The 22485-nt window shown below is 42.9% G+C and overlaps 1 protein-coding gene and 1 pseudogene across 3 annotated transcripts; one reads left to right on the top strand and one right to left on the bottom strand.

Annotated features, from left to right (window-relative positions):
• Positions 1-430: 430 nt before the first annotated feature.
• LOC117713366 (PC-esterase domain-containing protein 1A-like) lies at positions 431-1784 on the bottom strand (annotated as a pseudogene).
• A 10201-nt stretch (positions 1785-11985) lies between these two features.
• On the top strand, positions 11986-21051 carry Hfe (homeostatic iron regulator). Of its 3 annotated transcripts, none has more exons than XM_076939266.1 (6): positions 11989-12377; positions 14745-15008; positions 15949-16248; positions 17228-17503; positions 17630-17740; positions 20335-21051. In XM_076939266.1, the coding sequence occupies exons 1-6, from the start codon at positions 12293-12295 to the stop codon at positions 20349-20351; spliced, it is 1053 nt and encodes a 350-aa protein (XP_076795381.1). In that variant the 5' UTR covers positions 11989-12292; the 3' UTR covers positions 20352-21051. The 3 variants fall into 3 exon arrangements, with proteins under 3 accessions (XP_076795382.1, XP_076795381.1, XP_034366898.1); XM_034511007.2 differs by lacking the exon at positions 20335-21051 and adding an exon at positions 19086-19862 and having other exon boundaries at positions 11994-12377; XM_076939267.1 differs by lacking the exons at positions 14745-15008; positions 20335-21051 and adding an exon at positions 19086-19862 and having other exon boundaries at positions 11986-12377.
• Positions 21052-22485: the final 1434 nt, after the last annotated feature.

The raw sequence follows: 22485 nt of genomic DNA on the forward strand, positions 1-22485 counted from the left end.
ACTTTGACACTATTACTCAGCAGATTTAAAACCCTTTCACATAGAGTATGACAAGATTGACAACCTATAACTATGACAGGGTGAGAAGCTGAGGCTGAATCAAGAATTCCACTCTGAATGCTTATTTTGTTTTTTATTGTTTGTTTGTCTTTGAAATTGAGCCTTCTGTCAGAGAGAAAACTACAACAGGCATTTCTTTCTCTTTTTTTTTCTTTTTTCTTTCTTTCTCTCTTCCTTCCTTTCTTTCTTTGTGACATTCATTTAGTAGCTAAAGGTGGCCTAGAATTATTTAATTCATTCAGGATGGCATCAAACCTGTTTTTGGTCCTTCCATACTTTTATTGATATCAGCAATGGACAACAATACCCCGACCCAACAGCTAGGTTATCAGGCAAACCCTCTAGGGCCATTGGCATCTCTAGTCCCAACCTAAGATCCTGCCCACCTAAGCCATGTTCCCAAATGGGCATGTCCCATCTGTCCTGTCTGGATGTCAGTCTGGATCAGTCTGTCTGGATGTCTGAGTCGCTGCCTGCATGGGCCCCGATCCTTGGTGCATGGTAGGGATTGCTCAGAACACAACATGATTTGCCTAAGTGGACCACTGGGCCCCCTTGTTGACCATGGGAGACAGGACCAGACACTGATGGTGGCAGGGAGCCAGGCACAAAGTTTATTCCAAGGCCATATGCTGGCATTGAGAAGTCCTCCATTGCATTTTATTTGAATTCATGGGATGGAAAGGGCTGGCCTTGGATAAAGGGCAGAGGTGAGAACAAGGGAGATGGTAAGGGCTGACGTGGGTAAGGAAAAGACATGGGGGGAGGCAAATGGAAAAGTGGGAGCAGGGGCAAGACCAGCTTCTCTCTGAAGTCTGGGGGCTGCTTATGGCTTCCCTGGAATAAATAATCCACCTCTGGCCAATCCTCAATCCATGGGTCTGGGAGACGGCCATGTTTGTGTAGCTCCACAGCCCAGGCACATGAGGCAGAAGTAAGTGTGAGAGGTAGTGTGCATGCTGGTCTTAATGGACACCATCTTGGTGATGGTGATGTACAACACGGTAGAAATGGAAGTGGAAATTTAGGACGTCAAAACAGTGGTTCCCAGCTAGTGTAATACTGTAGAAATTCCTCCCGATCACATCCTGAGAGCCCGCCAGGGGCTGAAGCCTGGCAGAAAGAAACCCCCAATGGCACGTTTCCCCAAAAGGCATTGTCAAGTTCCACACCAGCAGACAAGAGTCTGACAAAACCTGGTTTGTTCGTACAAACACTCGTTTCAAGTTCTCCCTGTGGCTCTCCATGGAGCAGCTACCATGTCTGGAGAAATCACTAGATCGGGGCAGGTCCATATGACAACTCCTCCAAGATATCCTCAAGGTACTAAGAGTAAACACGGGTGAAGAAGTAGAAGCACACAAGGTGATGGCCAGAAACAGAGCAGAATTGGCGGACCTCTAGGTACTGTGTCCCATTGTGCAGCTCTCCCAGCTGGCCCCCAATCACCAGCTGACCCTGCCCACCCACTCCCACCCGGACGGTCAGATCCATGCCAAGTAGGTGGTCCTTGTCAGGCCAGGGTCTGCACCCACCCAATACTGGCATGGCTGCCAAGCTTCTCTCGCCTTAGCTTTTAACTGAGAAGCTGTAATGAGCAGTGTGTATTTCTGGGGCAGGAGCACCAGATCCTTATACACAGCTCTTTGGGTGGAGTCCCCCAAAATGACCACAAACTTGTTGCTTAGCGGCTACTGAACTTCGGAGGCTTGAAAGGGGACCATGGCGCTTCCAAACAGGCGGTGCAGCATCTTGTTTTGTAGCCAAAGCCGGCCTAGAATTATTTCAGTCAGGATGGCTTCAAACTTCAACTTCCCAATTGTTGGGACTCCAGGTGTTAGCTGCCACATATGATTCAGATTTCTTAAGAGGGAGGAGCCCCCCTCCCCAGAAGAACTTCACTTCAGAGGAATTATGTTGCTTCTTCAAACAGCTGTTATGTAAGACGGCTAACTTCCTGTATAGCGCCTTGGGTTCCAGTAGAAGACTGGTTATATTTTATGCCTGTTAGTTTAGAGTAGACACCAAAAGAGGAAATGGTTGTTTCACGGAAAAGTCACTTTAACTGTGTCATAAGGGAAAGTGCAGAATTAAGCTGTGAACACAAGCACCTTCTGGAGCTAAACATGCTTATTCCTTTTTGACATTTATTTTATCAAGATAACCACAGTCTATGCCATCTATAAGAGAATACTGGATTATTTCCTGATGGAAAGCAGACAACCTCTTATAAACAATACTATCAGCCAGTCCTTGGGACACAGGCCTGTCATCCCCACTCTTCAAGACACTAAGGCAGTAGAGTTGCAATGTCAAAGCCTGTCTGGGCTACAGAACAAGTCTCAAGCCACCTGAGCAACTTAGCAAGACCCTTGTCAAAATAAAAATGAAGAAACGGTCTAGGGGAGCAGCTCAGTTGTGGAGTTCTTGTCTAGCACATTCATGGCCACTGGGTTTAGTCTCCAGTTCTAGAAGAAGAAATAGGGAAAAGTATTTGATTGAAGCATTAGCAGTGTATCGGGGTATACAGTCGTAACAAGGCACAGGTGTCATGCGTGGGATACCAGGCACTGTGCTGATGATTGCATATATTATTTTGAGAAATTAGGAGTTAGACAGATCCCCTGATACTCAGACAGACAAGGAAAGTGGTCATAGCTAGGTAATAAAGGTAGTAAATTTCTAAGATGACAGCTTCTTCCTCACCCTCCTGACCTGAGACAAATGCATGGTAGCTAAAAACAATAGCTTGGCAGGCCTTTCTCCCTCCAGTAAGCCTTTGCTGATGGTTTAGTTCAACAACTTTGTGGCCTGATACAAAGGACATGTTACACAATAGTTGTAGGCAGATCAACCATTCTACCTTTATTCAAGCTAGCTCACCCTAAATTAGGAGAGAAAAATTCCTCAAGGATGAGAGAAAGAAAGAGAGAGAGAGAGAGAGAGAGAGAGAGAGAGAGAGAGAGAGAGAGAGAGAGAGAGAGAGAGAGAGAGAGAGAGAGAGAGAGAGAGAGAGAGAGACTGGACTGTTTGGCTCATGAGTCCCCTTCTGCTTTGTAGAGGGTCTTTTGCTCTATGTCGGCTCTGTGTGTGTTTCTTTCCTTACCCTCAGTGAACACTTTTCTTCAATGGTTGACTCTGCTGCTGTCTGCAGTGTTTGAAAAGCCTCTGCTCTTACACTCAAGACTTTTGCTTGCTTTTTAATTCTAAATATAACTGGAAGAGAAAATGGACCCAATCAAGATCCCTACACTGTATCGTTTTAGACCAGCTTTTCTAGTTTTAAATATCTATGAATATTTAAATACTATTACATTTTATTCATATTAATGAAGTATTGAAGTCTACTTTTAAATATCTTATGAAATAACTTGTTTATTTTTACTTAACAAATAAGTCTTAGTGAGCTTCATACTTTTCAATTGGTTTATATATAATACAACTGAGTGCTTACGAACTGATTTTACTTCAAAGATCCCAGAAAGTTGGGTCGTGGAAGAGGAAGGGGTCTCCAGATATGTGTATGTAACAAGAACTTAGTAACTGTACTGAAAAGCTCTGACTTTTCCCTCAGCCTGCAGGTGCCTAATGAGTAAGGAAAACAGGCCATGGGGGCTCTGTACAGTGGTAGAATAGTGACTAAGACACTGATGCTAAACATTAAAGTTGACCTCCTAAATACAGGTAGTCACTTTATAGTGCGCACAATACCTTCTGAGGCCCTGTAAAACCAGACTTGAAATGGTGATCTGCTACAGCACAGTGTGACAAAGACTTATCTCCTGCCCAGTTCCCCCACTATTTAAAGTTAAAGCTCATGTCAGTAACTCTCAGGACAGGACTGAGAGTTCTGCCCCAATGGCTGTACCAGATAATGAATGTCCTATTCTCCCACATCATAATTTTTTTTCATATTTTATATGGGGAAAGTATTATGCCTGGTTTGCCAGATCTCTCCAAGATGGAGCTGCTGCCTAGACTTGGATCTCAGCAACATATATACTTTGGATTTGACACAGATGAGTGTGCACATGTGAGTATTCAGAACCCCAGAATTGCTTCTGCAAGGTGCCTTCCCTGCCTTGTAAACCATATAATAAATAGCACAGTACTGATTAACAAAAGGTCTGTACTCTTCACCCTCTTTTTTTTTTTTTTTTTTTTTTTAATGATTGTATGCACAGACTGAAATACGCTACAGATGAAGCCTGTAACCAGGATGGGGCCAGAGTCTCTGAAGGAGATAGAGAAAATGTAAAGGAGGAGAGGGAGGTGAAATTAGAGGGTATGGCCTTGCCTTGAGTGAGCAGGTCAGAGGGAAGGTGCTGGAGTGCAGGAATTTTCCAGATCACAAGTAATGTCTGCTTTGGGGAGGAGGGAGAGTTGTGTCTGAGCTCTGTAAGAAACCAAGAAGTGTGTGTGAGAGAGACTTCCTGACAGTGACCTCAAATTCATTTTCTATAGTCAATGAGCAGAAAAAAAAAAAAAAAAACATTTTGGAACATCAGTGCCTTATTTCTTACATAGATTCTTGGTTGTTACTTTGTCGTGCCTGTTTCACGATCCCCAAAAGACCACCATGGAGTTGATTAGAATGCAATCACATTAAAGTCTTTATTACAAGCTCAAACTTGAACCACACCAAACTCTGTCTCTGATACAGCAGAATGGGAGAGTGAAGCTCTCAGCTGGACAAGGTTTTACATAAAGTAAGTGGTGATGGGGGGGGGGGTGGTGGTAGCCTGGCACACATCTGATTGGGGGGGGGGGGTGCATCACGGGATTGTGTTGCCCTTTAACATAATTAGCTGGTGCTGGGAGCCAAACCACAAACTTAACTTCTGCTTTCCTACTGATTGGTAGTTGTTAGGAAGTGGAATGCCAGGGGCAGGCTTGTAACCTAGAAACTAGTGCCAGGCACCAACTTGTTGGCAAGTAACCTGGAAACTGTGCTGGCTTGTTAGTTAATTCAAGTTCAACCTTAGGTCAGATTCTCTAAGATGGAATCTGAACCCAAGACCTGGTCTCAACTTCAAAAGAGATGACAATGACAAGAGTCTTTGGAAATCAGGTTATGTGGAGTGGGACTAAGTCCTGTTAGAACCTGGGTCATTCCGCTGCTAACATCCCTAAAGTCAAATGGTAATGCAGAGTTTAAAAAGGTTTGGCACAGCACCATGCCTTTGTCAATGGTGTCTAAGTGCTGTCTTCAAAAGTACAAGCCATCTGGGAAGAAGCCTTTCCTGTAACAAAGTAGCTATCTCCTGACTCACCAGGACCAATTCCAGCCTCCTATCCTTACCTCTACCCCAGTCTCACATCCATTAGAACCTCACTAGGGCTCATAGACACGGAGTCCATTGGTGGCTGGGACCTAATTCTGTCAGAGCAGGGATCATCCTAGAAGCATGGGGCAAGAAAGGCCCACTAACCCCTGACGATCTTAATGGAGGAATAAAGACTCAAGAGATACTGAGGTCCACTGTTGGCTCAAGGAATTGGAATCTCCCCAGAGTCTTATCCTGGGAAAGGAAAAGGCAGAAGCCTTGTGCCAGCCACAGGAGGAATTTGTCTCCCAGGAAGAGATTTCATACAAGATAACAAGTTGTTAGGCCACTTGCCAGGGAGACTGTAGCCAAAGAGGGCGGGACCACACCCTGGACAGGAATGCCTACTTATGTGTATGCCTTGTCGTCTGCTTATTCCTAAATTTTATGTCAGTACCCCAAAAACAGACTAAATGAAGTCTTTTTAATAGGGTCTCAAAGAATAAATTTCCTTCTGCTTCTTTCTATCTCTTGTTTTGTTTTGTTTTGTTTTTTTAATTGCCCAACTGAGACTGCTCTAGCATATTAGGGTTTCCAGTGTCCAGGCCCTGACCTTAATAACTCTGATGACATCTCCCTGACTACTCTCTGGTCGGTTAGTCTGGTTCCAGTAAGAAATAAGTTTCTGGTTTGAGGCAGCTTCCTTCTCCCTTATGCCTATGTGATGAGCTCAATTTTAATTTTGAGGCGAGATAACAAGAAGTTGCTTGAGATTACAAATTCTCAACACCCACCCTAGGCCATGTACTTCCTCCAGCATGGCTGTATCAGCTCCTCTCAACACCCACCCTAGGCCGTGTACTTTCTCCAGCATGGCTGTATCAGCTCCCCAAATAGGACCGTCAACACGGAACTAAGTGTTCAAACACTAGGGCCTATGAAGGACTATTCTCATTCAAATGACCACAGCATGATCAGCTTGCAGAAGGAAGTTTTAGCAGAAAATAAAGGAATGGACACTGTAGGAGTACATTCTGATAAGAATTTATCCCTGAAAGTACAATCAGACCTTCTCACAATCAGACTTCTTGAAGTATATGGTATCCTGTGGCATAGAAACCTGTAATTCTTCCCTTGTTTCTATGATGATAGGCAAAGAAGAAAGGTCTTGACTAGATCGACAGAGAGAGTAACTCACTGGGGATGAAACACATAAGTGTTGGGTGAATGTGGACATCCTCAAGGAAAAACCAGGTAGATACAGCTGGTGTCCTAGTGAAGGCTAGTTTCCTTACCTTCTATGTGGTGTTGGAGTTGAGTGTGCTACAATTGACTGACCAGTTGACTCTAGAATATTCAACTATACAGAGAAATAGAAGGAAAGTCCCAGAAAGCAACAATGCCAGTGAGTGTGGAAGTATATCAAAAGTGTGCTCCTGATAAGCAGTTCAAACTTTATGGAACCCTTCAGAGCTATAAGCAGACTTACTATAGCAGGCGTGTTTGATTTTTGAGAACGTTAGTATAATCAATTAGGAGAGACTGTATTTTAATGCACTGATGACAAACTCAGTGTCACAGCAATATATCAGTGTCACATTAAGTAAAGAAATCAAAGCACTGTCACTTGGTGTCATTTAACCAAGAGCAAGCCCAGATTGGAATTCTCTATGTCACGCTCCCTGTGGCTTTTGTACTACCTGTCTCTTGTAGGAGTTTAATTCTGTGCCTTCCTGAAGGTTGTCTTGTGAATCTGTCCCTATATGTGTCTTTTTCTCTAATTAGGCACTTAGGTTTTGCTTTTATTGAACAGCACCAAAAGTATCACATGGGAAGGGAATGAAATACCTTATAGAAATCTTTAACAGATATAGAAGCTCCAAATTGTTCCCAACTAAACCAGTTGCAAACAGTATGACAAAGGTCACTGATTATTAAGCAATATCTGTGTGCTTCGTTCAACATTTATGGTGAACATTCATCTTATTTTTTTTTTAATTATTTGTTTTATTTATGTGAGTATGCTTTAGCTGTCTTCAGACACTCCATAAGAGGGCATCAGATCTCATTATGGCTGGTTGTGAGCTACCATGTGGTTGCTGGGATTTGAACTCATGACCTCTGGAAGAGCAATCAGTGCTCTTAACTGCTGAGCCATCTCACCAGCCCGAACATTCATCTTATAAGAGTACTTTGAGCCAGCCTATTTGCTATTTCCCGCAAATGATTATTATAATACACACATATTATATAACAGGAGCCCAGACACTAACATAACTGACTCCATGATGGACAGACCATTCAGGCTATAAAACTCAGCATGCACTTGGCAGCACCTACAGCCAAAATGAAAACAAAGACCTAATCTATCAAAGCCCATAGTTCTGGGAAAGTTTCTAAATGTTCCATAACCTTTTTTTTTTTTTTTTTTTTTTTTTTTTTGCTTCTGTAGTTCTGCTTCTGGTGAACTGTTCTTGTTAACTGAAGTATATCAACCCAGAACATGTTTTCTTTTCTCTGTGTGTAAAAGCTCACTGTAAAAGTAACTCAGTGCTAAACTGGGATCCCAAGCACCCAGTATAGTCTTGGCAGGCTGAAAACGACTTTCTATTGGCTTAAAGCCTGCCCAAGCAGTCTTCTCTGGTGACCACCCCTCAACACATTATTCTTGGGTCAGGACTATGGAAGAGTACATAATTTTAAGAGTGCAGCTATGCATTGGCTTAGGTTGTAAAGGTTGATTACATGGGAAATCCAAGGCAAGTAAGGCTGTTTGTTACATTGTTCTCTTAAAGGCAGGTTAAACAAACACTGTAGGCCAGCAACCTCAAGGTGTATTATTAAGTCTGGCTATGAGGTCCAGAAACAGTTCCAGTCTCTTGGGATGTAAGAGAACCTTTCATAACATTGCATCACCATGACAGAAAAGAGGCAGCTCAGCTCTCTCTCTCTCTCTCTCTCTCTCTCTCTCTCTCTCTCTCTCTCTCTCTCTCTCTCTCTCTCTCGACTGTTTCTGGTTTCCCAAGCCAGTAAACACTTTCCAGGTGCATAGCTCCAATCTCCTTTAAGGACTAAAAGCTCACCGCAGCCATTTACTATGTTCAGCAAGTGGATTGTCAAATGTTTTTTTTTTTTTTATCTTCCAGACCCACGCACCAATTCCTGCCAGGAACACCATCAGTGAACTGCTGTGTGTATGTTCCTTCTGTCAGCACATTCCCTTTGTCTCCCTCTGTCAGCCTTCATCCGCCCTTCCAGGAAAAGGTTCAGTGAATTCCATAGATTGATTTTCTGAGTGACAGGGTACATAAAAGCACATAATGTTTGACTTGAATGAATACATCTTCCATTTACTGAAGTCATGTCTTACTGGTTTTCCAGGTGAATACGGCCATTTCATACATTGTTGAAGTGACACATTTTTATGAAAATTCCTTTTATCTTGAAAGAGGGTGAACCTATGTACTTAACCTCCTGCCCTACGGTATTTATTTTATTTAAACTGCCTTTAAGAGAACAACGGGACTAATCTTAATATACCTTCATTTCTCATGTAATTAGCTTTTGCAACCTAAGCTAAATACATTGATTTAATTTTAAATTATATACTCCTTTCCAGAATTGTGTGATTGTGTGTGTGTTTTCATTTACAGTTTGACAGAAACCTTAACCAAATATTTCATAAGTGTTGAAAGCAACATATGAATCTAGGTTTAGAACATCTCTATGGTTTTCAGTGCTAGTCGGAGTCATTGTCAATAAAGTAACTTTTGGAGACTTCTTTTAATGATCTCTGAAAATAATTCTTAGCTTATCTCAGGTATCTTTTTCTGTACACACCAATAAATACAGAGGAAAGTTCCTTGTTAGGAACAGGCACAGACCTCTCTCTCTCTCTCTCTCTCTCTCTCTCTCTCTCTCTCTCTCTCTCTCTCTCTCTCTCTACACACACACACACACACACACACACACACACACACACACACCAGAAAGGTGCCAGGGACAGATCTGACAGACACAACTACCAACAGAGATAAGCCAATAACCATTGACTACAGACATCGGAAGAGATAGTGAGACAAGAAGAAAATTCACATTTGGGCCCATTCTTGGCTAAAGTAATTCAATAGGAAAAAAAAAATCTGTGTTTTTATTCCTTAATGCAGTATCAGCACACTTTGCCACCCTCACTGAGGTTTCTTTAATGCATTAACCGACTTGCACTGTTTCTAATTCCATATAATACAGAATTCCATTATCTCAGTGACATAAAGCAATCTGCTCATACCTCTTGTTGAGCTTTATTGTTACATATGAGAAATGGAGTGGATTCTACCTCCTGCACTACCCTCATTAGTGCATAAGTATCCCTAGGTCTTTATCTTCACCAATGCTGGGCAATACTCAACTTTCCAACTTGCTAATGCAAAAATGAAATATCACTTTACATTTCGTTGATTACCATGTGTCTTGGGCTCTCTAGTATCTCCATTTTATGTTCATTCCTTTCATATAGTTCTGCTGTTGATCTGCCTGAATCTTCTTCATCTACAGAAATACTTCTCATAGTCTAGTTACTTGATATCAACCCAGAACATGTTTTCTTTTCTGTGTGTTTACTAGTTATTTTATATGTTTTAATTTATTATGTCTCTGATATTTTGTTAGCTATACAACTTTATCCATGGTATCTTTCACTGAACGGGAATACTAATTTTGATGTTAAAAACTTCATCCCTGACTGGTGAGATCACTCAGCAAGTAAAGATACTTACTGGCAAGACTATCAACCTGAGTTCGATCTCTGGGACCCACATACTGGAAGAAAAGAACCAACTTCTACAAGTTATCCTTTGATTTTTATAAGTGTGCCCACATATATAACTCTCACACAATAAATCTCTCTCTCTCTCTCTCTCTCTCTCTCTCTCTCTCTCTCTGTGTGTGTGTGTGTGTGTGTGTGTGTGTGTAATTTTAAAAATCTTTCCTCCATCTCTATTTTACATTATGGTCTGTGTTTTTGACATTTCAGATTATGCAACAGGTTGGATTTTGTAACTTTGGCTCACTCCCCTATTTCTCTCCAGTGGGTGTGAGGTACAGATGCATGTTTGTTGGGTGCGCGTAGTTAGAGTATTTAGTACATACATATAAGTGCAGAGAGGGAGGTTAGGTAGATGAGTATCCATGGAGGAAGGACATGTAAATACGTCTATATGTGAGAGAGGTTAGGGACATATTCATATACTGAGGAGAAGTCAATATGTGTGAATACCTATTATCTATCTTTGTTCTTCATGCCATCACAGGTGGAAGATGGTTGGGCATGTTAACAGGACCTCTGGTGGTTATTTAGGATTTTAAGAGATAGCTGGCAACAAATATTTTTCCCATGGGATATATGTCTGTTTGTTGACATAATGTTCCCAGCACTTGTTCATGTTCTTCAGGTAACCTTGAGTGGCAGATGAGAACAAGAAGAAGGCACTGTAAGAATTTAACAAGCAAAATACACAAACATTTACAGCAGCTAGACAGATGTCCATTGCAGCATCACAAAGGATGTAAATCCTCACCTGATTCAAAATTCAGACAAGCTAAAAAGTGATTTTACAGGACAGGTTACTTCACCATCTCTACTCATGGATGTACACATAGGAACAATAAGATCATAAGACTGTTAAAATATATTCCAAGGTTCATGAAAATGTTACTTGCCAAAGTAGGAAATGGGACCAGCTCACAAGTGCACAAGCTGAAGAGTGAAGAAAAGGTAGAGTAAAAGATAGTAATCAATCAGGACAAAGATATATAATAACATTATGCTAAACCACGGAAATCTCTCTCACATGCACACATGGACACACACGCACGCAGACATACAAACAACAGCTACAGGCAGTCTGCATTTTATTTTTAGGGCAAGTCAGAAAAAATCAAAGAAAAATGGATTGGCGATTGTTCAGCTTGGGGGTTGGGGCAGAGGGGATGTAGTACTTTGAGAGGTGATGGCTAAAATGCAGTGATGTAATATAAAGGTAACTATTCTCAAATTGATTGGTAATGGCTACTAACTTCATTGAATATATACCCACTGAATTTTACATATCAGATTCATGAATCAGTCACATTGCAAGAAGAAGAGGAAGAGGAAGAAGGAGAAGGAGAAGGAGAGGGGGAGGGGGAGGGGAGGGGAGGGGGAGGGGGAGGGGAAAGAAGAAGAAGAAGAGGAGGAGGAGAAAGAAGAAGAAAAACATAACCAAACCCAAAGTACTCATTTTTTTTCCATCTAATTTGAACTATCTGCATGCAGTTACGAGCCCTTCTTTTCCTAATTTGCTTTTCTTCTTGAATTGCCAAGTGGCATTCCTAGAAAAATACCACTTGCTAAATTTGTTCGATATTTTAAAGACTTTAAATAAATACGAATCAAATGTGTTAACACAATTGAAACGCCTACGTTAGAATTTGCATAAGTGTAGAAATGTTGAAACTTAGATCTCAAATTTGTGACAAGCTTTCGAAATAAACAACATCCATGGTGATTTAAGGGATGGGGACTGAGGTATTTGTGGCGCTGGGTCACTGACAGTTGCACAAGCAAGCACTCTTGGCTTCAGTATACAGATTTCAAGTTCTGGATACTCTCTTGCTCTCTGTAATTTTAGGGTTTGTTTATTTGTTTATTTTTATCAGTCTAGCTCTGTAAACCAAGCTGTCCTGTAATTCCCTATGTAGCCTAAAATGGACTTGAACTCACAGCAATCCCTCTGCCTCAGCCTCCTCAGTGCTGGGGACACAGACTTGAGCCACTGCTACTTGTTTCTTTCCACCAATGGCCCGGAAAGGGATCTAGCGTGCCAGGAAGTTTTTGTCTGAGAGATTTGAAACCTAAGCAATGGCTACAGGGTGACTTCTTGGATCCTCCACGTTTCCAGGTGAAGAGCGGTGGACCCAGCTGGGACATGAGCCTATCAGCTGGGCTCCCTGTGCGGCTGCTGTTGCTGCTGCTGCTGCTGTGGTCTGTGGCCCCGCAGGCACGACCACCGCGTGAGTGTGGGACAAAAAACGTCGGGGTGTGGGACGCAAAACCGAAAGTGGTTTCCTCGGTGCTCGGAGTTCCTTCCTTGGGAATGCAAACGCCTCCCTCTATGACCCCTCTTCCAGTTCTCCTCATGCAGACCCCTAGAGGGAACACCTGTCACACAGCTAGCAGCCTAGGGGCATTTCTGCCCCTGCTCTGTCAGGGTGTTTGTTGGTAGTCTAGGCAGCCATGTGAGGAGCTACGTTGGCTTAACTGAGCCTGGGGTCTAGGTCTCCAGTCTCTGTCTTAGTATTTTTATTGTGGACTGTGTTCTACCTTCCTAACTGACCCGGGATCTGAAATTTCTCAAGAGTGACCAGCGTCGCCCTTTGACATTTTCTCTTCAGAGTGCTGGGAAAGGGTTTCAGATGTTTTCCTTGTTAGCGCTAGGGGTGCTGGGTCGCACCCCACTGTGATTTTTTTTTTTTTTTTTTTTTTGAGATAAAGCAAAGGTCACTTGGAGCCTCAGGGGTGGGGGTCAGGTGGGGGGAGGGTTAGAACTTTCCTCACTCTTGACAGTTGTTCTTTCATCTAGAAATGTTATTTTATTTCAAATGGATGTAATATTGTACCCAAAGATTTTAGGGCAAAAGGCCAGCACTCCAGCAGTCCTTGTGGTTGGTAACAGTGTTCCAATTAAGAAGTCCAGTAATAATGAAACAGTTCTATTCAGTGGAGCCATATTGAGAAGATCAAGTGACCCAGCAAAAGAGTCTATCTTCAGGGTCCTGCCATGACATTTAGATTTAAAGAGAAAGGGAAGGATTCTTCTGGCTAGACAGCCCTGGATCCTGCGTAGAAGTCCATAAATTGTTCATCTGTTTGTTGTTAGGGAACAATGTAACAATTTCTTCTGCCCCGGTGTGCTGCCTAGCCCTCATAGATAATTGCTTTGGTGTGTTGCGGGTATTAGGGGGAAACAGGGTGATTCCTGTCCTAAGGCTTTGATGGTATTCCTGTAATCCAAGGGAACTTCAGGTTTGGGACAATATCTTTGTGCCCTCAGCCTTTGAAGAGGATAAGATAGGTTAAGAAAGGAGAGTCCAGCAGGAAGGAATCTGATGAGAGCCAGAAGGCAGGCTGAGCACCCGACTTCCAAACCTGTCACTCACTGTGGGTGAGAGGATGGTGTCATCTGCCAGAGTCACCTTCTGAGAACCTGGTTCTTGCCCAGTGGTCTTCAACCCTCCTAATGCTGCCACCCTTTAATACAGTTTCTCATGGTGTAGTGATCCCAACCATAAAATTACTTTTGTTGCTATTGTAATTTTGCTCTTATGGATCATAAGATAAATATTTGATCTGCAGGGTATCTGATATATGTGACCCCAAGGGTAGATCACTGGTCTACAGAACCTTCATCAGCAGGGCTTTGCTGATTTGCAAATTAAAAAGGATTAATGGGCCTTTTTCTAAAGGATGCCAAAGTGCTGCTTAATGCACTTTAATAACTCAGGACCTGTGATTCTTTTTGACTAATTATGCACTGGGAAGCAGTAGGTATTGCCAGTTAACTAGCTTAGGTCTTTCTTCAAGTTGCGAAGAACATAAACTTAAATCTGTTCTTTTTTTTTTTTTTTTTTCCAGAAACTTTGGGGTGGGGTGTCTCCCTATGTAGTTCAGGCTGGCCTGCAACTCACCTATGCATATCAGGATGGACTCAAAGCTGAGACAGACAGTCTTCCTGCCTCAGTCTTTCAGAGTATTAGGGTCAGAAATGTGAGCCACTACCCTAAAGCAACAAACATTTGTGAAGCACTGGCCCCATGCTAGGTGCCCTTCTAAGCACTAAGGTTGTACCCTTGAGCAACATTGTTCTAGAATTGAGAGAAAGCGATGAGGAAAGCCCTTGCTGAGAGTTGCTGTCAGTTCCTTTACCTGGAAGCCCTCTGTTGTTGACAGGTTGTCCTGAGTTAGGAGTCAGGACACTTATTAGCATTTTTTTTTAGCCAACATCTGCACATGAAAATGTTCACAGACAGAAGTGGAGAAAACCCAGTACCTCCAACTCCTTAGGAGTTTCGTCTTAATAGGTTCAACACCAACTCCTAGCTCAGCCTTCATAGCTTGAGAACCCCAAAGAGTTTCCAGAGTCTGGGTCTGGGGTCAAGGAGGTGGGATAACCTATCCACTCAAGTAGAGAGCGTCAAGAAGGTGAGCAGAAGAAGAGCAAAAGGCCAGAACAGCCAGGGCTGTGCAGGGAAGAGGAGAACTGTGTCACTCCACAGGGAGGACTCTCTCTCTGGTAGCAGGAGGAGATGACCCAGGGCTGTGGAACTTCTGCATCCTAATCCCACTGGCTGCCCATTCTAAATGCTTGCTGACTTCCCCAGGTTCACATTCTCTACGATATCACTTCATGGGTGCCTCAGAGCCAGACCTCGGGCTGCCTTTGTTTGAGGCTATGGGCTATGTGGATGACCAACTCTTTGTGTCCTACAATCATGAGAGTCGCCGTGCTGAGCCCAGGGCCCCATGGATCTTGGAGCAGACCTCAAGCCCGCTGTGGCTGAAGCTGAGTCAGAGCTTGAAAGGGTGGGATTACATGTTCATAGTGGACTTCTGGACCATCATGGGCAACTATAACCACAGTAAGGGTATGTGAAGAGGAGAGTCACTTCCCTGAGGTTCTCAGAGCACAGCACTCTTTCCCTACCTTGGGGATATAGCTTTGTAAAAGTAACTTTTATTCTCTTGATGTAATTGATATCTTGGAGGCTTTCTGCCTCTGTCTGCTGACTTAGGCCTAGTCAGAGAAGCTTCTAGCCTCTGCACAATCTAATCTAGACCTAGAATGTTCTCAGCCTCTGAGACTTGCTGCTCAATAAACTCACTTTTTCTAGCTCTTTCTGAACTCTGGCTGGCTGGTTCAACTCAGATGTTCTGGCGCAAACTCCTCCGAGCTGGTTATTCAATCTGGCTTTTCTCTCAGGCTCTTCAGAGACTCTGTTTGACCTCATAGTAACTCTGTCAATGTTTTCTTCTGGCTTCTTCTCACCCCTTTACTTGTTCTGTCTTCACTTGTGTCTAGCTTGTTCTTTTTTCCATCTGCCTCTGTAAAACTCTTCTGGTAAAACTACCTCCTTCTTCATCTCTCTGCTGCTCTACTCTCCCTCTCATCTCTACTATATTCCTGTACTGTACTCTCCCCTTCCTGTACTGTCTCTCTCCTTTCCTCTCTCTTCTTGCAACAGTTGGGCATATCCTATTCTTGTCATCTCTCTGATTCGTCACTTTGTCTACCTCTCAATTAGACATCACTTTCAAACAACATGGATGCTTCCTTCTACAAACTAACTTTACCTTTCTTGATTGGGATTAAAGGTGAGTAATTGGGCATGTCTGTATTCCAGACAGAGGGATTAAAGGTGTGTGCTCAGCCACACAAACCAGAAATAGATTCAAATATTCTGTAACATATCTTGAAGTGAAATCCCAGGGTTGAGGTGGGGGAAAACCAAAAGGGAGATAGTTGTGTGCCCCAAATCATTCGATACTTGGGGATGATTAAGATGGAACCAACTTTTTCATTTCCAGTCACAAAGTTGGGAGTGGTGCCCGAGTCCCACATCCTGCAGGTGATCCTAGGCTGTGAGGTGCATGAAGACAACAGTACCAGTGGCTTCTGGAGATATGGCTATGACGGGCAAGATCACCTTGAATTCTGCCCCAAGACACTGAACTGGAGCGCAGCTGAGCCAGGGGCCTGGGCCACCAAGGTGGAGTGGGAAGAGCACAAGATCCGTGCCAAGCAGAACAGGGACTACCTGGAGAAGGACTGCCCTAAGCAGCTGAAACAGTTCCTGGAGCTGGGGAGAGGGATTCTGAGACAGCAAGGTATGAGGAACCAGGCCCAGGTCCCAAACTCAAGAGTGTAAGTGGAGGGGACTCCCAAGTACCAGGTCAAGGATTCAGCCACTCCCAAGTTTGGAGACAGTACTTTCTCAATACTAAGATTTCCATTTTAATCATTTCTATTTTTCTGTTTTCCTTTCTCTCTCTCTCTCTCTCTCTCTCTCTCTCTCTCTCTCTCTCTCTTCCTTCTTTCCTTCATCTCTTTTTCTCTTTCTTTCTTTCTTTCTTTCTTTCTTTCTTTCTTTCTTTCTTTCTTCCTTCTTTCCTTCATCTCTTTTTCCCTTTCTTTCTTTCTTTCTTTCTTTCTTTCTTTCTTTCTTTCTTTCTTTCTTTTTCTTTAGACAAGATCTCACTTTGTAGCCCAGACTGACTAACTTAGTATGTAACCCAGCCTGGACTCAAACTCCCAGAAATCCCCCTGCTTCAGCTTTTCATGTTTTCTAGGATTACAGTCATAAACGACCACACTTAGCCAACGCCATTCATTTTGTTGTTGTTTATCTGTTTGTTGTTTTCTTCTTTAGATAGTCTCTCACACTGTAGCCGAGGCTGGTCTAGATCTCACTATGTAGGCCCGACTAGCCACAAAACACAGCCTCGGCTTCTCAAATCTTGGATTTCAAAGTGTGAACCCACTACTGGGGATGGACTTTCCACTTTACATTGAGGTGCATAACACAGCTACGAACTACAAAATTAGAGGGGAAATGTCAGTGGCCCGGCAAGAGGACCTGGGCAGACAGTGCTGAAGAGAACAGAATTGGCTGTTCTCCAATGTGGCACTTCATTAGCATGTAACTTCATCTCGAAGCCATTTTTAGAATACCAAATGGCATCTCTGGCAGCCAGTTTTTCTAGGAAAATTGTGCTCCTTTTTTACCCAAAAAAGAAAAATGAAAATTCCAGTCCTTCTGCTCAGGATAAAGCAGCCCTCCTCATGCACTTTCTTTCTCCCTTCAAGTGCCTACTTTGGTGAAAGTGACTCGACACTGGGCCTCTACGGGGACCTTTCTAAGGTGTCAGGCTCTGAACTTCTTCCCCCAGAACATCACTATGAGGTGGTTGAAGGACAACCAGCCACTGGATGCCAAGGACTTCAACCCTGAGAATGTCCTGCCTAATGGGGATGAGACCTATCAGGGCTGGCTGACCTTGGCTGTGGCCCCTGGAGACGAGACAAGGTTCACCTGTCAGGTGGAGCACCCAGGCCTGGATCAGCCTCTCACTGCTGCTTGGGGTGAGGATGGGGATGCAGGGCAGAGATCATCTCTTGTACACGTGGTCTCCATTGCAGTGAGGTACTGGTCTGCTCTGGGCTGGGATATGGCACTCATGAACTTGAGTTTTCATGTGTTGTTTTTAGAGCCCTTGCCGTCTCGGGCCATGATTATTGGCATCATCAGTGGGATCACTGTTGGTGCCATCTTCTTTGTTGGAATTCTGTTCCTAATCTTAAGGAGAAGGAAGGCTTCAGGTAAGTGGGAGCATGGATGAAGTATCGTGGCATCTTCCTCTGGGACACACTACTCCTGCAGAAAATGCTGCTTCTATAGGAAACCCTCACTGTGCTTTTTGATTTGAAAGTGCCAGCTCATCTCTGGGGATGTTTTGTTTAGTTTTGTTTTTCCCAGACAAGAAGTTCCTAATTCAGGTAGAATAAGGGGATTTCGGGTTGAGAAAGCCATTTGGTGAGAATCAGAACCTAAATCTAGTGTGGAATAGAACTCATGACAAGTAAGTGCAGCTAAAGAAGAAGACCCCCGAGAACGTGGATGTCACTGGACGAAATGCTCAAATGATATCCAAAAAGAATATGAAAAACTGGTGTGGTGCTTTGTGACCCTAATGTCAGCAAAAGGATTGCCATGAGTTAATGGGCAACCTGGGTTGGTTACATTGTGAGACCCTCTCTTAGAATACACACACACACACACACACAACACCAATGTTGAATGAAGAGTGCATTAGTGGACCTTGTCCCTGACTTGGTATGCCCCTCACTCACAATGTATTCTTTTGTCCCCTCTCTGGGTATCTGTAGCATGGAAGGAAAAAAAAAGGGGGGGGGAGGTGACAGAAGCAAACCAACATAGGCCTGTGGAACATTATGTTCTGATTACTGGGGGCCTGGTGAAGTCAGGAAAGCAAAAGGGAACAATGTCTGTATTTAGTGAATGGGTTGTGGGGAAGCGAATTAGGTGACAAGGAAAGCCCTTAGATAGACAGTATCATATGGATAATTACCACATAATGCCTCGACGGGCCAACAGTCCAGGTAATAACAGAGACTTTCTAGTAATTATAAAACCTTGGCTTTAGCTTGGCAAACTCTCAACTAACTCATTTAAGTCAATCTGATCACCTGGCTCTGTCCTGCCCCTGCCACCTGGCTCCTTACCTTACTGTAGTACTAGGCCCTGTTTCTTCCTCTGTGTATGGCTGGCAAATCTTCCACCTCTGACTCTTTCCCAGAATTCCTATCTCTCCCTAGAAGCTCCTGCTTTGCTATAGGCTATTCAGCATTTATTCAACCAATCAGAAGATTTGCAGTTACAAAACACTGAGACAGGTGATGCTTCATAAAAGTAACAATACCAAAGTCCTGCCTGCACTTAAGTCCTGGTATGGAAATTAGCATTTGAGTAATACAAAGACAGCCGTTACACAGTACACAAGACATTAATCCCAACAGAGTAACCATTTTTTGAAATCCAATGGCGTCCTTGAATAGCATGGTCAGGGATGAAGGAGGTGGGAAGGAATAGGACAAAATGATGCCTGGTCAGCGATACCTCTCCCTGGGTCTCTTGTCTTCCCAGGAGGATCCATGGGTGGCTATGTCTTAACAGAGTATGAGTGACCTGAAGTCTGCAGAACCATGGAAGAGAGAAGTCTCAGCCAAAGACTTGGAGGGGCTCACACTTGCTCTATTCTAGGACACAGTTGGCCCTAACATACAGAAACTGCCTGAGAACTCTACTCTTAGCTTCCCCTGTTCACTTTCTTAAGGTGTTTTCTCCAGTTAAGTTCAGTGCCTGAATAATAGTGACTACCCCAGTTGCAACCTCTTCAGAACTGGTCTCATGATTCTTAAGCTGCTTCTTGGAGGCATCCTTCATTTTCTGCATCCATCTAGACTGTGTATGTCTACTTAAAAAGCCCCTCTAAGTTTGAGGGATACGTGATTGATTTCTACATCTGAAGAAGTTATGAACCTTCATCCTGGGATGCACACACATACTTGTGCCAGAATTTTTCTTACATATTCTAGAATCCAGGACCCATTCAACTGTCCTTTGAGCCTCTCCAACTGTTATCTAGTGACTCCTCTGTCACCAAGCCCTGACTCCTCTGCCATTGGAGTGTTATATGGGTCATTAATAAAGCCAAGAAGGCCACAAGCCATGTGCAACTTGAGGCATCACCTTCTGAGAAAATATAGATGTTTGTGTACATAATTATGGCTATGTGCTCATATCTGCACAAAGGTGGTGTGATGTTTTTAATGGTTAACATCATGTACATTTGTGATATGATGCCTATGAGGTACCCTCTCTCCTTGTCCTGAAAATAAAAATCATCAACGATTTTCATAATGAAGTGTGGCTTGCACTTGTTCTGAGGAAGTGCTCAATCATATACTCTGTTCTGATCACCTGCTAAACATAAAGCATGAGTAGATGTCCTGATGAGTCTATGAAGTGGAGATTATTATCTGCACCTATGTCCCTTTAGATGCAAAAAGTGAAAACTCTCTGGAAGCTCACCAGACATACAGAAAGATAGCTGTAGAAATGCCATCCTAGCTCTTAGATGCACTGTCTGTACCACCCAACTGCACGAGTGGCGTGAAGTGAGTGGGGAAAGAAGAAGATGTCCCTTTTCTTGTCTCTTGGCCCTTCTCAGTGAGTTTGACCCACATGATGGGAAATAGTTGCCAAACACTCGACAGTCCTCAGCTTTTACAAATCTTTTCAAAGTTAGAGGAAGAGAGCAGGGACTGTAGCGACTCCTCTCTGGACCAGTCTCCTGTCTCCTCTGGCATCTGGTGTGTTTGTTTTTATTTAGTTCTGTTAAAAAGCTGAGCCTATCTGTCTGGTACCCTTGAAGCTGATGCCTCTGGAATCAGAACCTTAAAGTGATTGCCCTGGCAGCCAATAATCTGTTAATCTGTCGATCTTAAGGAAGTAAAATGGAAGCTGTCAAATGGATTGAAGAGATCTTGGAGTTGCTGGGGTCCTGCCGCTCAATGATAATTGTGCACATTTTAAAAATGCAACGTTAGACAACCCAGAAATTACTTGATTTCAGAAAAGACATTTGCCTAATGTTAAAAAGTCAAGCCTGTGTTTGTGTCATGTTTGTGTATGTATACACATCTGTCTGAGTGAGGATGTGTGTTCATATTTGTGTGTGCACATGTGTGTGTGCTCATGTCTCCACCCATATGCACATGCTCACTTCCCCCTAAGCACACATTTACCTGCATGACTGTAGCATGAATTCCATCTCGAAAACCAAGCGCCTCAGAACAATAGCTCCAATTTCTTTAATGAACCCTTAATTTGAACTGAGATGTCAAGTTTATTTTTAAACTTTGTATTATTTACTTTTTGTTAAAGTTAGGTAGGAAAATACATCAAAATTTTAATTCATTGTTGAAAATGGATAAAGGTAGCACCATCATTTCCTCAATGAATGACAGACTTCACTAGCAGCTTGTATTCTCCCTCTGTATCACTCCTCTCAAAGTGTGTGCAACTAATAAACACATGCGCCATTGTATTTTGTTCTACACAGGTTAATTGATATTATGGTCCATCTTATAAATATAGTTAAATCATTTCATTTTATGGACACTCATATCACTTCTAATTTTGGGTTTTTTGGTTTGGTTTTCTTTTAAGTTTTTAAAGTTGGATACTATATAGTCCAGGAAAGCATCAAGTTCATTATGAGGCTCAGGCCTGCCTTGACGTGCCCTCCTGAGCAATGGGATTGTAGACTTGTACTTATTATTTGTGTCTTTTAGAATATTTTTACTGCACTGTGATAGCTAGATTGACAGTTTTCCTTTGCCATAGGACATCATCATCTGCGCTGTAAGCAGGTGTCAATCTACAAGCCAAGCTGAAAGCACACTGTGATTTATTCTGCCTCAATATCTCCTGTACATAGCAGAATGTCACAGGCTTTCCTGCACTTCATGTTACAGTTAACTAAGTAATGATATAATAATTATACCGGACAAATGATACATTTGTATTTTGTGTGTTTTGTATCACTTCTGACTTTTTCATAAAACTTTAGGGACTCCACTGGAGGAATTAAGATTTACATTTCAAATCTCCCTTCTTTCCTCACTTCTGGTTAAACAGTAACACAATGTGGTAGGTAGGAGAAGGGTGACACCTGGTGGCTCACTTTATTATATCACAGTTGGCTGCGGAGAGGCAAAGTGTTTGGTAGGGACTGGTGGAAGGAGCCACTCTTGTCCAAAAAAGCACCAGGTGTGCTAGGCACACCCATAATGCCAGTACATGAGAGGCAGAGGCAACTGCATCAGAATTCAATTCATTCTCAGCTCCACAGTGAGCTGGAGGACAGCCTGGGCTACATGAAACTTTCTTAAAAGAACAAATAACAAAGTGTGTGTGTGTGTGTAGAAGATATTTAAAAGAGAAAGCACATGAAATGTATAGAAGACAGAATTCTGTACTAGATGCTGGAAAGGCTGGTACGCCAAGCCAAGGCTGAGTTCTCTGAACTGCCATAAGAGCAGATGGGAGAGAAGATGAAGTTCTTTGAGCCTGCTGGCAGGTCCTCACTGGAAGCATTTCCTCCTAAGTGGTGCAAGGAGAGAAGACAGGTAGCTCTTTGCTATCTCTCAGCACTACTCCAATGCAGCACCCCCTAGACACATTTCAAAGAAGAATGTTGCAGGCACGGTGCCATTTTTTCTCATAATGTTACTTTTAAACCAACATCTTTTTAAAAAAAATACTTCGATTTAATACTGGCTGTCAAGCCATTCTGAAGAGCTTTAAGCATGAAAGGTGTGTGGGCTGACTGACACCTGACATTTCAAATCTACCTCAACATTTTGGAGCATAACATGTTTGTTCTTTAGTGACTAACCCTACTCTTTTACATACAGTACACCAATGCAATGTTTCAGTACTTGGGGTGTCATTTTTTTTTTTTTTTAGAAAGCAAGGG

The sequence above is a fragment of the Arvicanthis niloticus genome, chromosome 8, assembly GCF_011762505.2.
Source record: "Arvicanthis niloticus isolate mArvNil1 chromosome 8, mArvNil1.pat.X, whole genome shotgun sequence".
Taxonomy (NCBI): Eukaryota; Metazoa; Chordata; class Mammalia; order Rodentia; family Muridae; genus Arvicanthis; species Arvicanthis niloticus.

Excerpts from the sequence above, each read along its gene's own strand:
- Hfe (XM_034511007.2), top strand. The coding sequence starts at position 12,293 with ATGAGCCTATCAGCTGGGCTCCCTGTGCGGCTGCTGTTGCTGCTGCTG. Across the intron at positions 16,249-17,227 it reads AGGGATTCTGAGACAGCAAG|TGCCTACTTTGGTGAAAGTG; the intron begins GTATGAGGAACC and ends TCTCCCTTCAAG. Across the intron at positions 17,504-17,629 it reads GCCTCTCACTGCTGCTTGGG|AGCCCTTGCCGTCTCGGGCC; the intron begins GTGAGGATGGGG and ends TGTTGTTTTTAG.